Below are 19,758 nucleotides of genomic sequence, written 5' to 3' on the forward strand. Positions count from 1 at the left end.
ATACACAAAGACATCACAACTATTACTGACTTGTAATTAAACCATATAATTCACTTGTGACTTTGCAGTGAATTTTCTTTAGGTATCTAACCTTTGCACTGCAGGATGTTGTCGGGCAGTGTGAAGAAGGATGACATGGAGCCATACATGGATGATTACAATATAGCCTTGGAATAATACATGGCTGTTTACATTCTTCATCTATAAGACATTCTCCTTTATGACAAATTCTTTTACATTTGTGCATTCCACATTTTAACATTTGATTGCAGCGAAGTCCACAGGAAATGTCAGTGAGATGACAAGGAATATTACTTCGCAGCTGAAAGAGGAAAGGAAGAAGAAGACAACTAACAGTAAAAATTATCAATGGAAATCTCAAAGTGCTTTTACTGTTCACACCTTCATTGGCACTGTCCACATTAGAATCTTGATACTAAAAGATCTTAGGTCAAAGAATGAGTTTTGTTTTATACTATAGTCCAGTACAGCAGCTGGTTTGCATGCATATGGAATAAAAGATATATTTTTCCAATTTAATCACATTAAACTCCAACTCCAGTAACATACTCCATTTCAAAGACAACACAAAAATCTAAGCCTACAGTCATAAAAAAATTGTTTAGTATTCAAAAACATTAATTGTCCAGACTTACTTCATGCTTGCCCATACACCATTTCTGAGTGAGATAGGTACAGGGGGGACATTTTTCCTCACTATGACATGAATGGTACACTGCAGTCACAGAAATATAAAAGTCATAAAAGTTTTCTTAGTATACTTCAGTTGAATGCATTAAAGAATACTGTAAAGACTATTAAGCATGAGAGTGCAAAACTACACAATTTATGGGAAGCATTATGTATCACCAAAAAAATTAAGATGCCAAGTGTCTATACGCCCTAGATTATATAGCAGGTAATTTTCTAACTTGTGAGTGGGGTTATACCCTCAGGCAAAATTTGTCAGAAACCGTTTGACCCACACTATTTATTTTGTGATCAGCCAATGAATTTCCAAGGAACGTAGAAACTAACTGTTCCCTAGATTATCCTACTGTTTCAATAGAGCACTTGATCTTTGGAATACAGCAATTAATGTGTTGTGACTAATAAGAAAAAATGCCAGTGATTTTACCAGTGAGAAGTACCATTAGTAGTTTTTATTGCAAGTTTTTAGCTGGTTGGCTTGGATATATATTTTCAAATAGACACCTGTACACTTTTCTACATTTTGATTAAAAGAACCCCAAATTAAAAAAAACCAAACACCACACAACAAAACCAACGAAACAAAAACCAATAACAAAACCCCATAAAACCCCAATCAAAACTGAATGGCTTGGCTTACCTGGATGATCACAGTCATGTGGCCTGGTGCATGTTTTTTTACACTCTGGTGGCTGAGTGCCACAGGGAACAGGGGGGTAAATCACAGATTCACCACAATAACAAGTTAACTCGTCAAAACCTGAAAAAAAAGTCAAATATATCCTAATGACTACATCTATTTACATGTTTCCTCCATGAGAAATCTTTATGTAACATGGAAATGTTTTATTCCAGCTTTCTTTTTTTTTAATATTAAGCACTAATATTTGAAATTAGTGAACTCATTAGCTTTTGTGACTCCTGCAAGAAAATTAGACTATGATGACGTGGTTAGGAATTATGCTTTGCTTTTAGAGCAGTCCTTTCACAAAAATATTTTGAACCAGAGCAAGCAAAATGCTCATGTCAAGCTGAAAGCTTTGCTGTTCTACCTTTGATTTAAAATGGGGATGTATCTCTTGAACTCTCTTCCAGAAGACCCATCATTGAAATTTTGTGTTCCAAATTTCCTGACATCACTTTTTCAGACCAGTGTTTAGATTTTGTCATTTTGCCAAGCCCTGCATATAGTACTATAAAGATTCCAAAGAAAATTACCAAAAGACAACAAGTCTTCTTTATGGTATTTATTATTACATGGATCTTCATAAGCATTCATTATGAACGTGTCCAAATACTTCAAACCCAGCTTTGTTTGTTTTGGAAGTTCTCTGTCTCAGGCAGTACTCATTTTATTCTGAGTGCATTATTTTATCTTCTGTGTTCGGGAAACAAGTTTTAAACTCCTATAAGATCCAAATCTCAGTAATAAATGAAGTAATAGAAGTACTTACACACACCACCCCAATGAAAACACTGCACAAAAATTAATAATGCTTTAAAAATAAATTTTAAAAAATTAATTCACTGCTTTTTTTCAGACTATATAAAAACTGGCAAACTGACTGAAATGCAAACTACAGTTCAAACAGATAAATGCCTAGAAAAACAGAACACTAAGAAAACATTTGACATCATACAGAAGGAGATCTGAGAACAAAAAGAGAATACGATTGGTCTATAAGCAAATAAAGAGGTAGTGGAAAACAACAGAAAATGGTGGAGGAGGTAAGAGAATTAAGGGGCAACAAAAATACAAACCAACAATTTTAACCTGAAGAGGAGTGTGTTAAGGGAGCTCTGGAATTCAGCAAGTTCTCTAACTCTAACTCTGGAATCACAGGATTCTTCCTTCCTAGTCTAGCAAAGCAAAACCTGTTCAACTCCCAAATGTTCCTACTGTCCCACTTCTATAGATATTGATGGCTGCTAGATCAATATGCAGCTCCAGCCTAGGGCAGGACTGAACACACATTCCAGAGAGACGAGACACGCAATACATACATGGCAATAACATGACCAGATACACAGACTAACACAAAGACAACAAATTACAAGATTCAAGTAAATAGGAATACCAATAGCTAAGTCCTCTTCCTTCTCTTCAGCTCATCAGGACTGAAGCTTATTAGTGAAGACACACACCTAACCTACACACAATTCACTCCAAATTCACATGCACACCATATTCATGAATCTGAAATACTAGCACAGGCTGTCTAATATCCATGGCTAGACAGACTCCTTTCCCAGGTACTGGCTGAAACACTGGGTATTTCCAGAGGCAGATCTACTCCTACTAGGTATTCAATCCAGCTTTGAAGCAAGCTTGTTAGAAAATTGCACACAAACCCTCATCCATCCATGTGCTGGCACCCAGATCAAGGGGTCCTTCTAACTTATGATCCCATTCTCCAGCTGTTCGCACACAGGATACATCAATCTGGTCTCTCAGTTGCTAGCATAAAGACTATGTGCTCCCATGATGTGCAGCCAAGTGTCCAGCTGCTGGCACTCAAGAACTCTCACACAATGAATAGAGAATGAGACTACACTGAAAGATACTAAATCCTAACTATGACAGGATAAACAATGGACATGAGGTGCACAGATCTTTATCAGATAAGTAAGTTGACCATCAGCTTCATTTGTGCAAATGGCATCTATTTCACCTTCCCTCCATTTGTCCATGCATCCGCCTTGATTCCTCCCAAATAATCTAACAAAATAATTTTTCCCCATTAAAGTGACTTGAACATGGCTGGATACCCTGCACCCACCAAAGCTGCTCTATCACTCCCATCCACAGGCAGGTGAAAGAAAATACAATGACTTGAGATAAGGACCAGGAGAGGTCACTCACCAAATACCATAATGGACAAAACACAGATGCCACTGAGGCATACTAACTGAGTTTATTTCTGATTGTATTAATCAGAGCAGGATACTGAGAAGTAAAATAAATCTTAAAAACACTTCTCCCACGCCCCTCCCTTTTTCCCAGGCTCCAGCTCCTGCCCCGCCAGTGGTGCAAGGAGTCAGGGAATGGGAGCAGTTGATCACACATTTTTCCCACTGCTGCTCAGGGAGAAGAGTCCTTCCCTGCTCCACAGCTGGGTCCCTCCCATGGGGAGCTCTCCATGAAATTCTCCAACAGCAGTCCATCCTGCATGCAACAGTTCTCCACAAACTGCTCTAGTGTAGGTCACTGTTCCAAAGGGTGCAGCCCTTCAGGAAAAACCTGATCCAATGTGGGTTCCACCAGAGTCACAGGTCCTACCAGGAAACCTGCTCTAGTGTGAGCTCTGCTCTTCACATGTCTGCAGGTCCCTGCCAGGAGCTTGTTCCAGCACAGGACTCCCACCAGTTCACAGCCTCTTTCAACCTGCTCCAGTGTGGGGCTCCTCTGTGGGATGCAGGTGGATCTCTGTATCCCTGTTGACCTCCATGGGCTGCAGGGCCACAGCTGCTTCACCATGGTCTCCCCCAGTAGTGGCTCTGCTTTGGGACCCGAGCATCTCCTCTGCCTCCTTTTTCACTGATTTTAAGTGTCTGCATAGTTGCCTCCTCTCTGTCTGCAATTACATCTGTTCAATAATTTTTTTTTTTACTTCTTAAATACGTTATCACAGAAGTGTTACCTTGTTAGTCCTCATCAGCTTGAGCTTGGTCAGTGGTGGATCCATCTTAGAACCAGCTGGCATTGACTCTGCTGGACATAGGGTAGCTTCTAACAGCTTCACACAGAAGCCAATTCTGTAGCCCCTTGCTTCCAAACCCTGGATGTAAACCCAGTACAGCCACTGGCCACTCAGCTACATCTGTACCCAAATCTAGTACTTCTGCTATTATTAGTGTGGTTACATCAGCATCACAACTACCTACTGGCCTTAAGAAATTCCACTCTCAAAAAGGTTCCCTGTACCTTACTCGTCCAATTACCTGAGAAGCTCAGACATCTCTCACCTTTTTTTTTGGTGAGGAACAGATGTGAAATTTCCTATCTGAAACTTCTTTCACTTTTTCAATGATTTTTGCTATGTTCAGAAATTTCTCGGGTCTGGTTATTTTTATGATCTGTTTCATCAGTTAAATCTCAGGCTAGATCATACTCAGCCATGTATTTTGAAGTACAGCAGTTAGTAAAAAAAAAACCTGCAATTTTTGTCTAAGGAGACTAAATTACAATAAATTACAGCAGATAAGAATGCTAGGGGAAACAAAATGTTAGAAGAAAGAAGTAGAAAGCAAAAGTAGAAAAGATTCAGATGTCCATGGAAAGGAATGTCCTGTGGAAAGAAAGCATGGGAAAGAGTAGAGCTTTGTTGTCCCTCACTACAGGTCTTGAAACAACCTTCCAAGGTCTTTGGAAGACCTGAATGTTAGACAGCTACACTGGTCGCTTGCTATTGGTGAGAAATGATAGGTGAAGAATTTTATAATGAGAAGACCCTTAGTTGGACTAATCAGGATAAGGGGGACAGAGTGCAGAGAGGTCTGATCCAAAGGGCAGAAATACAGTATCTGAAAACTTTTTTTTTTTTTTAATTTAAAACTGTTTCTAATGCTGACATTATTTATTTTCCCCAAGAAATATATTTCTATCTTGAAGTAGACTGTGCATGCAGAAAGAATTCCTAGCACAAGAAAGGGACCACACTTAACAGCACTGAGGAAATTACACTGGAAAGTAAAGTACCTGGGAAGCACACAGAGGTGTAGATGCACTCTAGTATTGCACCTTGATGTCAAGCCCTCACCATTCCTAACAGAAGCAGTAATGGAGATGAAAGCAGGGGCAAGAAATCAAATCTAATGAATAGGCAAATGACTTGCAGCTGACCATACCATAGCATTTGATACCATGGCTGATATAAACCACCTGCAACATACTGACTACACAGGTGAATCAGAGTCAAGAATGGCCCTGAGAGTACAGAGAAGGACTCACCATCAACTAGAGGGTCAGAATCTTATAGAATCATACAATGTATGCCTTTGTAATCTGAACAAGCAACATCCAGAGAAAGTAGGGAAGAAATCTTTAAAGATACTGCTTGATTTACCTCTGAACAGATTCAAATGGGAAACTTCAAGGGCATAGAGTTTTAAGCCAAATCACCACAATAACCTGGTTCCTGAAGTAGGTAACTGCTTTTCCTGTATTCAGGAAAAAAAATCAGCATGGAAGATTGACCTCTAGATTTTATCACATTCAATAATGGAACAATTTACAGTGGAGGCATCCCATTTAACAATGGAGGCAATCTTTAGGTCTCCTTTAATCTGAGAGTGAAATACAATCCTCAAAAATATTGCAGCACTGTGGATAAGTTTAATGACCTTAAATATTAAACCCACGGAATTCAGTGAAGAAAAACAACTGCTCAGAAAAATCCACGCATTCTGACTCGACCAGAAGTTACTAACAGGACACCTGAGACATTAAGATTACTATTTTGCTTTGTCAAGAGAAATGTTTGCACACAGAAATATTTATTTTTCTAATGAGAGATGCAGTCAACATACACATCATATTCATAGGCTACAAAGACAGACTACAATGCTTACTCAAGGACAGTGAGCTTCAGAGGCTCTAGCACTTTCTCTTTCCCAGGATGATTCCATGAAAAGTTGATTTCCATAAAATGGAGGTCTTTGACTATGTCCATGTGCATATAATACACGAGAGACACGTACTAACGCAGCAAAGCCACTTCAATCTGTAAACAGTATCCTTACAATCTACATCACCTGTCTTTCTCCCTTTTCACCAGTGTGAAATACATCACATTAACTGCTGGAGCAAGACAGATATTAATGTATTCCTAGAATAATGACGATTATGTATTTTTGCACATAACTCACTTGTTTGCCAGCATGTTTGACAACTGCCGCGATGGCAGGGTTCTTCACATCTATGAAGCCCACAGTTGAGTTTACGACCACAAACCAAAGAGCACTTATGTTCTGTGTCCTAATAAATGGCAAAAAAGAAAAAGCAGAGTTTAACTATAAGCCCTATTGGTTATTTTTTTCTCTTTGAGGTTCCAATCTACTTCTAATAATAGACAGCAAAACTGTATAGTGCAAAAAATAGCTTAGGCCAAATCTATACAATTTTTCCATCACTGTATGGATACACAATTTTAAATGCAGATTCTGTTAAGACTTCTGTTACAGACACAGCTACAGGGTTTAGCCTTCTTCTATTAAGTAATATGCTTGCCCTCTCCATTCTCCCTAGAATCACTGCATTGACAAAAAGCTCCTTTACACTGATTTAACTGCATTTAGGCTGAAATTTGGTTTTACATTTATAATGATACCTACAGAACAGAACTTGCAAAATAAATGCACACACACAAACTTTGTGAGCATAACCAACACAGCAAATAGAGAATGAAGATGCACAAAAATGGAAAGATAAAAAAGACTGCTAACATCACAACCAAAACTAAACATACATCATATCAAGCAATTTCATAAAACTACACATACACTTACCACACAGCAAACTTCGTTACACTTGTGTCGTCCACATGATCTCTTCTTGTTGCATCGCTTGTCACACATGAATGTAATAGCAGCTATTAAAAAAAAAATCCCCCCAAATTCCTAACTTTTAGGTCTTTGCATGTGCTGAGAATAAAACCTGTAATTACAGTAATATGCTAAGGCTGTTGCAGGGCATGGTCTAGGAGGGTAAGCCAGCAAGCAAACTGTTAAATTACACGCTCCCCCTCACAATTATCCCCATGTAGGCACTTGCCTTTCTTTAAAGAAACTCTTATTCAAAAGGATTTTGGAAAGCAGAATACATGAAGCTAGTTCGTTTCCCCTTAACCTTCACCCCATAAACTCCATACAATAGAACAAAGAAAACAGGATATTCTGATACACTGAAGTACCACAAACATCCAATTTAAGACTGCTTAAACTGGGGTGGTTTTAACTGTTTTAGTCAGCTAAAAACAACTACTGCTAGCAAAGAACATCCTTATTACCATAAACAGCCAACAAAAGGGAATCACTTCTGGATTCCATAAGAGCAAAGTCTTCATAGACAAAAGGTCAAATTAGAAAATAAGCATATTACTCCCTTATGTATCTTGTAAAGAAATACCTCAGTAGACAGGGGTCAATCAAGTAAACATTTCACTGAGGGGAATTTTGAGGTGTTACATCCTGAATACCAAGAAGCATCAAATGGGAACACTCTGCCATGGTCAGATGCAAAGACCAGCAGCAAAGATCACCACCATACAATGTGAAGTTGAATCCAAGCTTGTACTTCCCCAGAAACATAGGCATCAGAGCAAAACTATTACAGTGAATCTGAGCTGTGCAAGTTGACCAAAAGTTATACAGGATGATGGGGGAGTAGGAGGGGGATGGCAACCTATTGAAGCAGGTGGTGTAAGAAACTGTTCAAAATCAAACAGACATAATCTTTGAGATCAAATGTGAAGAAGTCTTTCCTTATGTAAAAGATGAAAGAAAACTAAAGATGTTTATATTTCAAACCTTCTCCCAAACAGAGCAGCATGATCAGTACCATGAACAAGCAGCAGAAATTACCAACTTGGCATGGAAGCATGGATAAAAGATGCAGTACAGATCAGCTATTTGCCAACTTTGTCAATCAAACCCCAAATTACTACGAGATGAGATAATTTTTAAACAACCTTACATTATATATGTATCATTATCTTGTACCTTTATTTCTGAGAAGAGCACATGGGATTTCCTAGGAAACAAACAAGCAGCCATTAGATTAAAATAAATGAAACAATTGAAACATACTTATCTAGAAAACACTTGGTCACATCAAAAAAGAAGCACACTCAGTTTTCACGTGTATAACACATCTGTATACAAAAGTGAAATAAAAACTGGAAAAAAAATCCTCAAATCTTTTGACACAGTATTTGATCTTTAAAGATTCAATACCAATTTTTAAAAAAATGTAGTTTTGTATTCTCCACTCAATTCAGCAGTATTAAGTGTCACCATAAACTTAGAGAATCAAGCTTGTCCCAAGAAACCAGAAATCTGTGTAATGGAAACCAATAGAGCTCTCCCAGAGAATACTGATAGGAGTACATAAATTTGTGCTTTGACCAACTGTCCCAAAAATGCAAGTCTGACAAAAGAAAGGAAGAAGCCTAATGTTACGATCTACGAAGTTATATCTAAGACCTCAACATGAAAATAAAATGTGATGGATGAAAATAATGTTGTTGACATTTGAAGCATTCACTGCAACTTTATATTCTAAGCTGTCATTTCTGAGTATCACATTTTTTATAATTGATTGAAATTATCACTGTAGTTAACTCTTTTTATAGAAGCATCTTTCTGGTGTATGAGAAACTTCATAAACTAAACCCAAAACCTCACTACTTTATATCAAGATTCAAAATGCAATCTAAAGCCTTCTACTCCATAACTACCTTCAGCAAACTTCTAGGAGAATGGAGTTCCAACCTCTAACAAACTCTCAGTCATTTCCATGCACCTACAGACTTACATATATTCAGAAGCCACTACTGCAGATGGCACTCTACTTGCAGATGATATATAACAAGTCAAAAGTCATCAAAGCTTCTGTGACAGTAGCCAAAAATTTCAAAGATATGATTACAGAAAGTAGCACGGTTTAAAAATATAATAATTACTAAATAACAATAGCTGAGTACCTGCAGGATCACTATATAAATGTACAAAGAAAAGGAATCAGTAACAATGCAGTCTCTACTAAAAGTCTACAAGGAGACTACAAGCTATTACCATAAAGTTTTAAATAGGCTGCCTTTCTTCTCTCAGTTTACTCTTGGCTGCCTTTCTTCTCTCAGTTTACTCTCTACCAATCCTTATGCTACAAAAACACTCCAGAATAATATAGGATTTGGCAGAATGTTTACACTAATAGAACTCTGTTCAAACTCTGCCAAAATACTTTAAAACTTGCCTTTATAGTAAAAGCATGTTACTACTTCACAGTATAAGCTAGATAACATCTATCAGTTAGTATACAACATACACTCTTGCACCTAAGGAGCACAGTACTTCTTTATACTTCTTCAGTTCCTTTTTCTCCACAGCTTTAAAAAGCAGCAAAGATTACCTGTTGCTGGGTTACACACTCACCTTTTTTTTGAAGCCACACCTACAAAAAATATTTGATGTGTGAGAACATGGTCTACAGTCTCCTTCGTGGCAAAGGCTTTCACACGTATGAATGAACTCTAGCAAAATGAAAATACAAATATTAAGAATACAAAAAAATCTATGACCCATAACATCATATTTATTAGGAGCATCACTGGTCAATGATACTAAGTTTATGCACAGCTGAGTTTTTATTTCCTTATTTTAAAGCATTATTATGAACACACAGCCAGACTGCAGGCTCTGCAGTGGTTTTTACACTAATTTTGGTTAAAACTCAAAATCACTAATAAAATATTAATTTATTGAAATTAAGTATTTAAAGACCACTTTTTGTTTTGTTTTCAAAATACTGATATCAAAAGGGTTAATCTAAAAACAAAGACTGCAACTGTGTATTTTTAACAAAGAAACAAACAGGCGTGCCCTGCTTCCAGAGCAAGGACAGAGGGAAGATAAAGGGACTGGTGGAGTAAGTACATTGGGCTTAGGAATGCAACCACAGTCAAAATAAGACCATAAAAATTCTAGGTGAACTTATCCCGCCCGCAGCTGGTACCGCAATAACGTATGCCTGCTTCTTAATGCTGCATTGGTGTTCAGGAGTTCTATTCACCTGACTTTCTGTGACACTATGAGACACTTCGAATACTCTGATACAGAAATTTCTAATTACCATAGCTACCACAAGAAAGAGGTTTGCCACATGTCTTTCCACAAGATGGGATAGGATCTGTGCAAATTTTACGTTCAACACATCCTAGTTCCAGTAACTTGCTGAGAGGAGTCTGACCACAGGGACAACGATACACAACTTGTGGAAGTCGTGGACAGAGCTGGCAAGGCTGAGGATGGCATATTTGCTTACAGTTGTGCCTCCCACAATTTAATTTTCTGGAAAAAAAAAATCAAAGAAACAAAATAGAAAACAAGAAAAAATTAAAGGGGGAATTATCTAAGAGTATCACAATAAGTCATTGTGAATAGAATGACCTTCTTCTTTTTAAAAGTGTAAGTCATAGTGATCTTACTTGCCACATATATTCTGACATGAGAAACTCCCAAAACCATCAGAGAATTCTTCCTTTGATCCACACAATACTTCTTTAAAGTTGCTTCCACAGTAACACACTGAAAGAAAGCAATATTCCACAGAAAACAATATAAGAGAATATCAGTGACAAAACACCTCCAGCAAATACAAGAAGGTAAAAAGTGAAAAATTGTTACAGTCAATTTTTAGAAGGATAAAGAAGTTGCTCCTCTTTAGATGTATTTCATCAATGAAAGAGTTTTGTCCTAAAGAAGTTGGAATTCCAGCATTATTTGTTTTGATAAAGTGGTACTATGTGCACAAAAAGTTTATTTATTAAAGCAGTATACATAACAAGTTAATTTTTACCTTAAAAATGAGAAAATTAACTTGCAATTTTCTGTATAAACTGTTTTATAGTTATTTATATACTGGCATACATACTCAGTCAATTTAATTTCCATTCAAGACTTGGTTTAGAAAATTTTGACAGAAATCATGAGAAGCTTGCTGAAATGTACTTTCCTGTGACCCTGGAATCCCTGGGTGGCCAAGGATAGGTTGGATTCAATCTGCCCAGGGACCCTCAGCCAATGTCATTCAGCTCTAAATGCAGATGTATCATTGGCCAGAGAGCTAGATGGGGCTAAGACTTCAACAAATCACATGTGTAACTGGAGCTCCTATAAAACTGGAGCTGGAGGAATAAACTCGAGGCTGTTTGTCACAAGACCTCTGGAGTGTGAGTCTCTGTATTTGACCCACACCCCCCACTCACGTTACACTTTCCTACACTTTCTTCTATTTTTCTTTCATTTACTGCCTAATTAATTCTTATAATTATAGTAAAAAATTCAGTAGGATCAGAGGATAACTCAAGTAAGAAAGGATTAGTTAGTCCAAGCCCTTACCTAAAGCACAGTCAGCAATGAGATCAGACCACATTACTCAAGTGTTTTATTCAGTTGGTCTTGAAAATCCCAAGAGAAGAGGTTTCCCTTACAGCTAGTCACAAAGAATTTAAGCTCATTGTCTCTCATCCTTCACTCATGCATAACCCATCTCTGTCTTCTTAAATTACTTACTAGCTACTGAAAGGCCACTACTTTGCCCTCTCAAGATAAGGAAGTCCAGTATCATCAGCCTGTCCTAATAAGGCACATGCTCCAACAGCCTAATCATCATGGCAGGATTCCTGCAATAGATTTTGGTTGTGTTAAGGAAAACTGGCACCTGCCTCTTGGTACTGATCTTTTCCACCCCCTTGTTCTCACTGTATAGGCTGGGTATCTGTAAAGCATTTCAGTACTTACCTTGCTGTACTGTTAACTGGCAAGGTGAACATTTTCCTGAGTGGCACACTTGAGTACAGCTGTGCTTTCCACAATTTAAAGTATTTCCACATACATTAGAACAATGAATTTTTGTTGATTGACCACAGCGAACTGAATGACTGTAGAGAAATGACACCATAGCCAGTCAGCTACATGACATCTATACAGTATTTAATAAAAAGGGAAAGGCATTTTCAGTTGTCCTGGGTTGACTATATGATGCTTTATCCCCAGTCGTCTTGTTCTGTTTATGCTGAATAATAAGTTTTGCACCTTTAAGACTTGTTCCAGAGAGTGGAGGGGGGAGAGAAGAAGCGCACAGCTTGTTTTCAGACACTGCTCTCACTCCTCCACATTCCTGCTCCTGGACTGTGTTGTCTGCGGATGGACAGACAGTGGGACAGAGCTCTCCTTTGTTTTAGTTAGTTTTAGCTAGCTGAGGCAGAGGAGTTCCCTGGACTGTGGTTTTTTCCCTTTTCTTTGGACCTGTTTAAACCTGCTCTGGACCGAACACCCAGCAGAGCACCGGCAGCTCACAACTGTGGCCACTGGGCCGGGCCCGGGCCGGGCATTTCCAGCACCAGAGGGACTGATAAGAGACTGAGTGAGCCGAGCTGCAACCCGGGGAGGGGACTTTTCGGAGTTTGTCATCTCTTTTGAAGCAGCAAGAAGTTTTATTGTTTAATATTGTTTAGGTTTTATTGTTTAATAAACAGGTTTTTTTCCACTTTTCTCCAAGGAGGTATTTTCTCCCAAACCAGTTGGGGGCAGCAGCCAATTGAATCTGCTTTCCTAGAGGAGCCCCGCTGGGGTTTTTCTCCCAAATTTGCCCTAAACCAGGACATCAGTAAAATGCCAGGATCTTCAAAAGCCAGCATAATTTACTAATGAAAGTCTTTAGGAAATAACATCTCTAGTTTTTTCCTTGCTTCTCCTCTTCCACCTCACTAAAGTAACAGCAGTTAGTCTACAGAACTTTTCCTGAAGAAAATGGGGGAAAACAAGCCAAGGTGACACTAAAATTTGAACTAACGCATGAACTCATGTATGCATTGTCAGAAAAGCAGATATTTCCAATACAGGCATCTTTCTGAAGACTTAAACAATTCTAAATCTATTGAATACAATGAAGAAAGAGATACAGGCCTTAACAGTGGGTCAGATATCTATGAAAACAACTGAGTTTTTAATTAAATTGTCAAAAAATGTGACAAAATTTCCTATTTTTTCAACTCTGGATGGCTCATACAATGGCTGTAAAACATGTACTTGAAATAGTAATTTGAAAATATCCTTAAGTTTGTGATGCCATGCCATACACCCTGGATGCTTATATGAAATGCTATTTTGAAGCAGGTTTTAAGTATCAAATGTACTACTACAAAAATCAGGAATCTGGTTGAGTAATCTGGCATCTGGAAAAAAAAATAAAACAAAGTTGTTGCATCTATTAAACTTTTAAATTAATTGAGAAGTCAGAAAAACAACCAAAAAACCAAACCAAAACAAAACAAAAACAAACAAAAAAAATATTACTATGGAAGATAAAATTCAGTAATCTACAATCCAAAGCAATCAATTTTTATGCTGAAGACAAAGTGCTTTTATCTACAAATACTGCCACAGAAATTGCAGTACCTTCTTCTGAAAAATTAACATTGTGTAGTATTACATTCAAACTCTGAGCAGTAATTGCAAAAACTTGAAAGATCTTTTTACCAGAGCAAGAACGTTAACAATGAAATTGGTTTATGGCTTTTTTGATTCTGTAAGCAAATTCTGGCAAACAATTTATTACACATCATCAGTTCTACAAAACTGGAAAAGAGGACTCTAAAGACTCAGGCCAACTGATTATGAGTGATCACACACAGTATAGGCAGTACCATATTGCTATTGGCAATGATCCCATATGCACCAAACATGTAAGGAAAAGATGGCTTTTAAGTCTGGAATACACTACAGACTTCTCTGTACATTTTCTGAGAAAAAAAACAAACATTATTTTTGTAATTATTATTTCTGAAATTAAGTAATTTAAGATCTCATTTCATTCAGATAGAAAAGATAAGAACATTTTTCTATTAAATTCTTTGAATCTTCTAGCAAATAAAATTAATAAATACTAGCACGAGATTTCAAAATCAAATCAACAATTGAGCTGAATTGCTCAAACAATTCAGGTACATGTATCATAAATTGACAAGTATTTTTTTGTTATTTTTACTTTCTTTCTCGAAAAATTAAAAGTAACTGCATTTTTTCAAAATATAAAATTCTCCAAATAATTTTAACCACAAATTCAAGTTACAGCTCAGATTAAACTTTGTTCAGCATATTTCTAATAAACTATAAGAAAAGAAAATAGTATATAGAGTTTTAAACTCTTCTTTTGTTTATAATAACTAAACTTATGTTTGCATAGTAGAAGCATTCTTACTTTGTTTGTCCACATTCACATGTTTTTGTCACAAAGGCTGGGCACGAGGGGCACGGTCCTGGGTGGCACAGACTTGGAAGTAAGAAAAAAAAGCAAATTTAACGTGACTTTTATTGCACTCGCAGAGACACAGTCCACCATGACCCAACATCAGTGCATTATCAAAACATTATACAGGACTCCTACACTCACTCTTGCAGGGTGTGAAAGCAGTCTTAACACAAGAAAAAAAAAATTGATTATTACAATTGCATCAGTCTCAAAGACCACTAATGTTGAAGGAAAAACTATATTCCTGCTGCTGTCAAATCAAAAGTACTACTAACAAATCAATTCTGCTACTGACATATTTGATATTTTGCATTTCACCAGCAAACATGCATCAACTCAACAGTGTTCATCATTGATAACACCCAAATCATCTTATGTCCAAAACATTAACATATTTATTTCTTCGGTGATCTTAAACACAGCAGAGATATAAACTTCTCTAATAATTTCTTCTTTTGAGGTTGTTTTTATCTTTTAACTTGAGGTGGTTTTATCTTTTAACTCAGCTCTTCTAGTGCCACCAGTAAAAGAGATTGCTCCTCTTCCTGTAAGGTAACACATGGGAGAGACAGCAAGTCTGCCTGAGTTTTTTTTCTTACCATCAAGGGCAATTTCCTGTGGGTGTCATCAGTTCCAGTCCTTTACATATCAGATCGTACCTCCTACTTCAAGAAAAACTAGATGTTCCCTATCTGCATGTAAGACCTTAGCTGGGCATAGACAACGACAGGTTTGTGAAATTATACTTATCTAGTCTGCACTCTTCCTTAGCCAACTCCCAGTTCCCTTCATCTGCAAAAACAGCAGCTCTCATTCAGAGCAATTATTACTGGCCAAAACTAACCAGCACAGACATCCTAGCCAAAAAGAAAAAACTCAGAACCATCAGAAAACCCCACAAAAACAGACTACCCAGTTACATGGTAACTACTGAATTCCTCAAGGACAGTAACTATACAAGTACTAATTAGTACACCACTTACTACAGTCACATGCAATATAGTTGAGTCATGCCTCCAGCTTGTCAACAGTGGTCTGCCTTCCTTTCTTCCTCTATCACTCCTCCTAGTTGACAATAAGGCCTAACCTATCACTCAACCTATGCCAACTCTAACAGTAAAGACAAGCAAATGCACAATAAACCAATCAAAACAATGAAAAATCCCCCATCGCATAAAGCAAATCAAAAAAACAAGGCACCAAAACCACCATAACCCTCCATCTTTTGATAGGACAGTTTTATGGCACAGGGAAGAGTTGAAAAAGCACCAGAGCAGGCACAAGGAAAGGGAGAAAAAAAAAGAAAAACTGGATGGATACACAGTAAAGTAGGAAGAAAGCAAAATCCTTGAATTAATTAAAACTGTATTGTGGAACTTCAGACAATAACAATTAACATGAATTCTGCAACACACAAGAAAACCTATCTTACAAGAAAACCTCTTGTAAAAGGACTGCACCATATATTGCACTGTCTTGACTTCAATTCTCACAGATCCATGTAGGATTCTAAAGGTTGGATGACAACTTATGAACTAAGAATCAGATTAAAGTAAATATAAATTCAAAATACTATGATCTAAGTCATAACTTGGAAAAGCAAGAAGGCACATCATCTTCAGAAGTCTTGTCATGTTAAGTTTTTTAACCTGGTGTATTATTTCTCTCAACACTCCCATATACAAGCAATACTAAGATTTCTTCCATAACCCCACTCCTGGCATGCTTTCTGATGATACTGTATCACACAACAGCAATTTATATTGATCACAAATATTTTAAAGTTGTAACTACCAGTAATACTAGACTGCAGTCTTACAGCAAGATTCCTTTTGTTAGAACAGTATCAGACAATTAATTTTCAGATATCTGAAAATCTGGACAATGTATGTCCAGAGACAATTTTCTGACCTTTTGTTAATAAGAACAGAAAAAATCCAGTAATGCAAAAACTACTGCTTTGAAATCAAGCTTCTGACTTTTGAAATAAGTATTCCTTATGCATCCCTACAGATACACATGCAAAAGTCCTGGTACAATTTAGTTTCGACAGAAGCTACAGTATGACTACAGTTCCAGGACATACTTGATCCATACAACAATTAAGATGGAAATTCAAACTTCATTCAGCACAGAGACATGCACAGGAAGTGCAGAAAATGCTCCTTAGATGATAAAGATGGGTGACACCTATAGAGTTTTAGTCCTGGTTTAGGGGATTAAGCAAAAAACTAAGTTAAATTACTTGACAATCTTGTAAACTGAACCCAAAAAGGCCAAAGACTTCAGCATTAACTTCTGTTGGGTGAATGCAAAGGTTTTTTAACTGAACCTTCATTACCTATCATTAGCATGGAGGATTATTTTGCAATTTACTGCTGCTTCTCTAGAGAACTGGCATACAAGAAAAAGTCGTGACAATAGATACATCTATACAAAGGAAAAATTAAAACTTCCATTTGCCTGACAGTGAAAATATTAGATACTATAACAGAACAAAAAAGGGACTTCTACTACTGTAGAAAAAATTACAGCACCAAAGATCTATGAAGGAAGTCTAACAACTAAAATTTAAATTAAGAGAGAGATGTGGGAAATGGATTTGTAGAGAGCTCTCAGGGCCTGACAGAAGGTCCACACAGTATGCATCTGTACGCAAACTTTAAGATAAGAAATATTGACTTAGAAATGCCATGGAATAGGACAGATATTGTTGAGAGAGAAATGGAGCAAGCTAGAAAAAAAAAAGTTTCAATGGATGGCCTGGCAAATAAGACTAGATACTTTGGAGAAATAGAACTATGAAAGATGCCTTGCACTAGGACCCATGAGGGGTAATTTTAAATGATTGGCTTTAAGGCATTTACAGCATGGTGTGGCAAAAAGCTGATCTGCTAAGAAACACTTATAGTGTATTGTAATTAGGTAATTAGCTGGCTTCTGATTGTGATGACGTGATTTTTAACATCTCTATTGTCTCACCCTTCTCATGAGACTGAAAATGGAATAAAAGTTTTTAAAACCTCTCACTTGCCCCATCTCTGGGTCAGAAAAAGGGTATTATCTGACAGGGAAAAATTTCATTTACTGCCTTTGTAAGACCTTTTTCAAATGCTCTCAAGTCCTTGCATAGTTTCAGCTGGCACGGAGAACTTCGGAGCCTTAGAAGAAGTTTTGCTTTGTAAAGAAGTTTATTATCAGGAACATTTTAATGAAGGTTAAGCTAGATGTTTCTTTGATGTAGAACCTAACACTGTAAAATAAATGTCAGTGTTTTTAAACTAAAAATGTGAAGAGAACTCACCTTGAGAAGTGTTATGCGTGCCACAGCACAACACTAGCAAAAGGTCTGCAAAGCATTCCTCTTTCAAACAGCTGCTTAGCTGTTTCTCAGCTCTGCCAAATCAGCTGTTTATATAAACGGTTACCATTTCAATAAATCTGAGTAAACATTAGATTTATTCCTAAACCAGTTGATGTGCTCAGGCCTGAGCAGCAGGCCTAAGCCAGAGTTGACTTACCAGATGGATCCCAAGCACTGTGTGACTGACTACTGACACCATCAGTATAATTTAGCTAAAAATAGATGACCAAGAGCTTATACCCACTGTTTAACACCAAACCGCCTGCTTTAGAAACTTTCACATAACAATCTGTGGTTACCTACAAGAAAGGTATTATTTTAAGAAATTTTTCACACTAACATGAATAGAGGCTTCTTGTAGGGTATTTTAGGGGAAAACCCTCCCAGCCAAGGCCTGGGTTCTGGCTAAGCCCTGGCTGGTCAGCAAGTGTGCCATGAGATTCAGGTGTTTTTGTGCTAAAAATACAATCAAGTCACTTTGACTTGCTGATTTGGGCCTATAAAAGCTGGACCCACTTTTGGGGCAAATTTGGAGGCCTCACCATGTAGGATTTTCCTGATTGCTGGGAAGGGTTCTCCAGGTCCTCACAGCGAAAAAGTGCTTCCCAGCAAGTGCGGACTCTGGGTGATGGTAAAGTATTTAGGCAATTGATTATGTATCTAACTTTCTCAATCACTATCCTTTCTCTCACAAAGTAAGGACTAGGTACACTACCTTGCTTATTTTTGCTTGTTGCTAGAGCCAAGCAAGTAGTTTTATTGAATGTATAATTTTACTTTTGTATTACCTTAATATTCATTGTAAAATAAGAAGACCATTCTTTCCATTGGTGTCTGTGTCCTTTAAATTGCCCCTGTCAATTGGCAGTGTAAATCACCTTTACTTATTTTCACCAAAACGGAGTGTGGTGTTGTAAAGGAAAAACAAAACAGCTTTTAGGATATCTGCAAACAGAATGACAGTTCTGGTTCAAACCATATCGCCTTATGGGAACACGTGGGAGGAGGGGAAAATGGCACATAGCAAATACACAATCCAAAGAAATAAATGCTTGCAAGAAGTTCTGAGATCATCTAAACTTAAGCAAGAACTATGAAATAGAGCACTCTCTTGAGGAAAATCTCTGTCCAGACATAAATCATGATCCAGACTTATCATCTGCATTCAAATACTAGAGCCCTGCTGTCGGAACCCAGGATGTCCCACTGACTGTCCTGGATGGCTCGAGCCCCTGGCAGGGGACTCTGAGATCCTGGCAGGAAGCCAGAGGCACCTGTGACTTTGATTTTGACCCACGGAACAAATTACCAACTCTGTATGAAGAATTAAAAGTCACAAAAGTGTAAGTAGCATCAAAGTAATTATCACAGGGTGAAAAATAGAATTTTGGGATTTTTAGAATGGAGGTTTGGGGTCCCAAGATGGAGGAATTTGGGCAGGCCCTGTACTTCTTTATTCCTTCTAACCTTCATGATTTGGGTGATGTTGGCACTTTTAGATTGGTTTAGAGTACAGACTGACTGTCTAACATAGGTGATAGGTATTGAAACATAAGTATAAATATAGTACACGTAGTTTTTAGTATAAAAGACAACACCAGCCCGGGAGGCAGGCAGTGTGCCTCGGACTGACCTGCTGAACAGATCATGG

At 37.5% G+C, this 19,758-nt stretch overlaps 1 protein-coding gene across 10 annotated transcripts in view; it reads right to left on the reverse strand.

Moving 5' to 3' along the window:
• NFX1 (nuclear transcription factor, X-box binding 1) overlaps positions 1 to 19,758 on the reverse strand; it is an 80,272-nt gene that overhangs the window by 31,443 nt on the left and 29,071 nt on the right. For all 10 annotated transcript variants that reach the window (XR_005255831.1, XR_005255830.1, XR_005255832.1 and 7 more), the window contains exons 6-16: positions 14,693 to 14,764; positions 12,232 to 12,371; positions 10,917 to 11,016; positions 10,562 to 10,779; positions 9,865 to 9,962; positions 8,431 to 8,461; positions 7,219 to 7,301; positions 6,580 to 6,688; positions 1,352 to 1,471; positions 657 to 736; positions 92 to 322 (exon numbers count right to left, since the gene is read on the reverse strand). Coding sequence is in view for 6 of the 10 variants with exons in the window: in XM_038128084.1 (XP_037984012.1) it covers positions 92 to 322; positions 657 to 736; positions 1,352 to 1,471; positions 6,580 to 6,688; positions 7,219 to 7,301; positions 8,431 to 8,461; positions 9,865 to 9,962; positions 10,562 to 10,779; positions 10,917 to 11,016; positions 12,232 to 12,371; positions 14,693 to 14,764 (1,282 nt within the window). In the remaining 4 variants the exon portion in view is untranslated. The remainder of the gene's footprint in view (positions 1 to 91; positions 323 to 656; positions 737 to 1,351; positions 1,472 to 6,579; positions 6,689 to 7,218; positions 7,302 to 8,430; positions 8,462 to 9,864; positions 9,963 to 10,561; positions 10,780 to 10,916; positions 11,017 to 12,231; positions 12,372 to 14,692; positions 14,765 to 19,758) is intronic.

This window comes from Motacilla alba, chromosome 2, assembly GCF_015832195.1.
Source record: "Motacilla alba alba isolate MOTALB_02 chromosome 2, Motacilla_alba_V1.0_pri, whole genome shotgun sequence".
Classification (NCBI taxonomy): domain Eukaryota; kingdom Metazoa; phylum Chordata; class Aves; order Passeriformes; family Motacillidae; genus Motacilla; species Motacilla alba.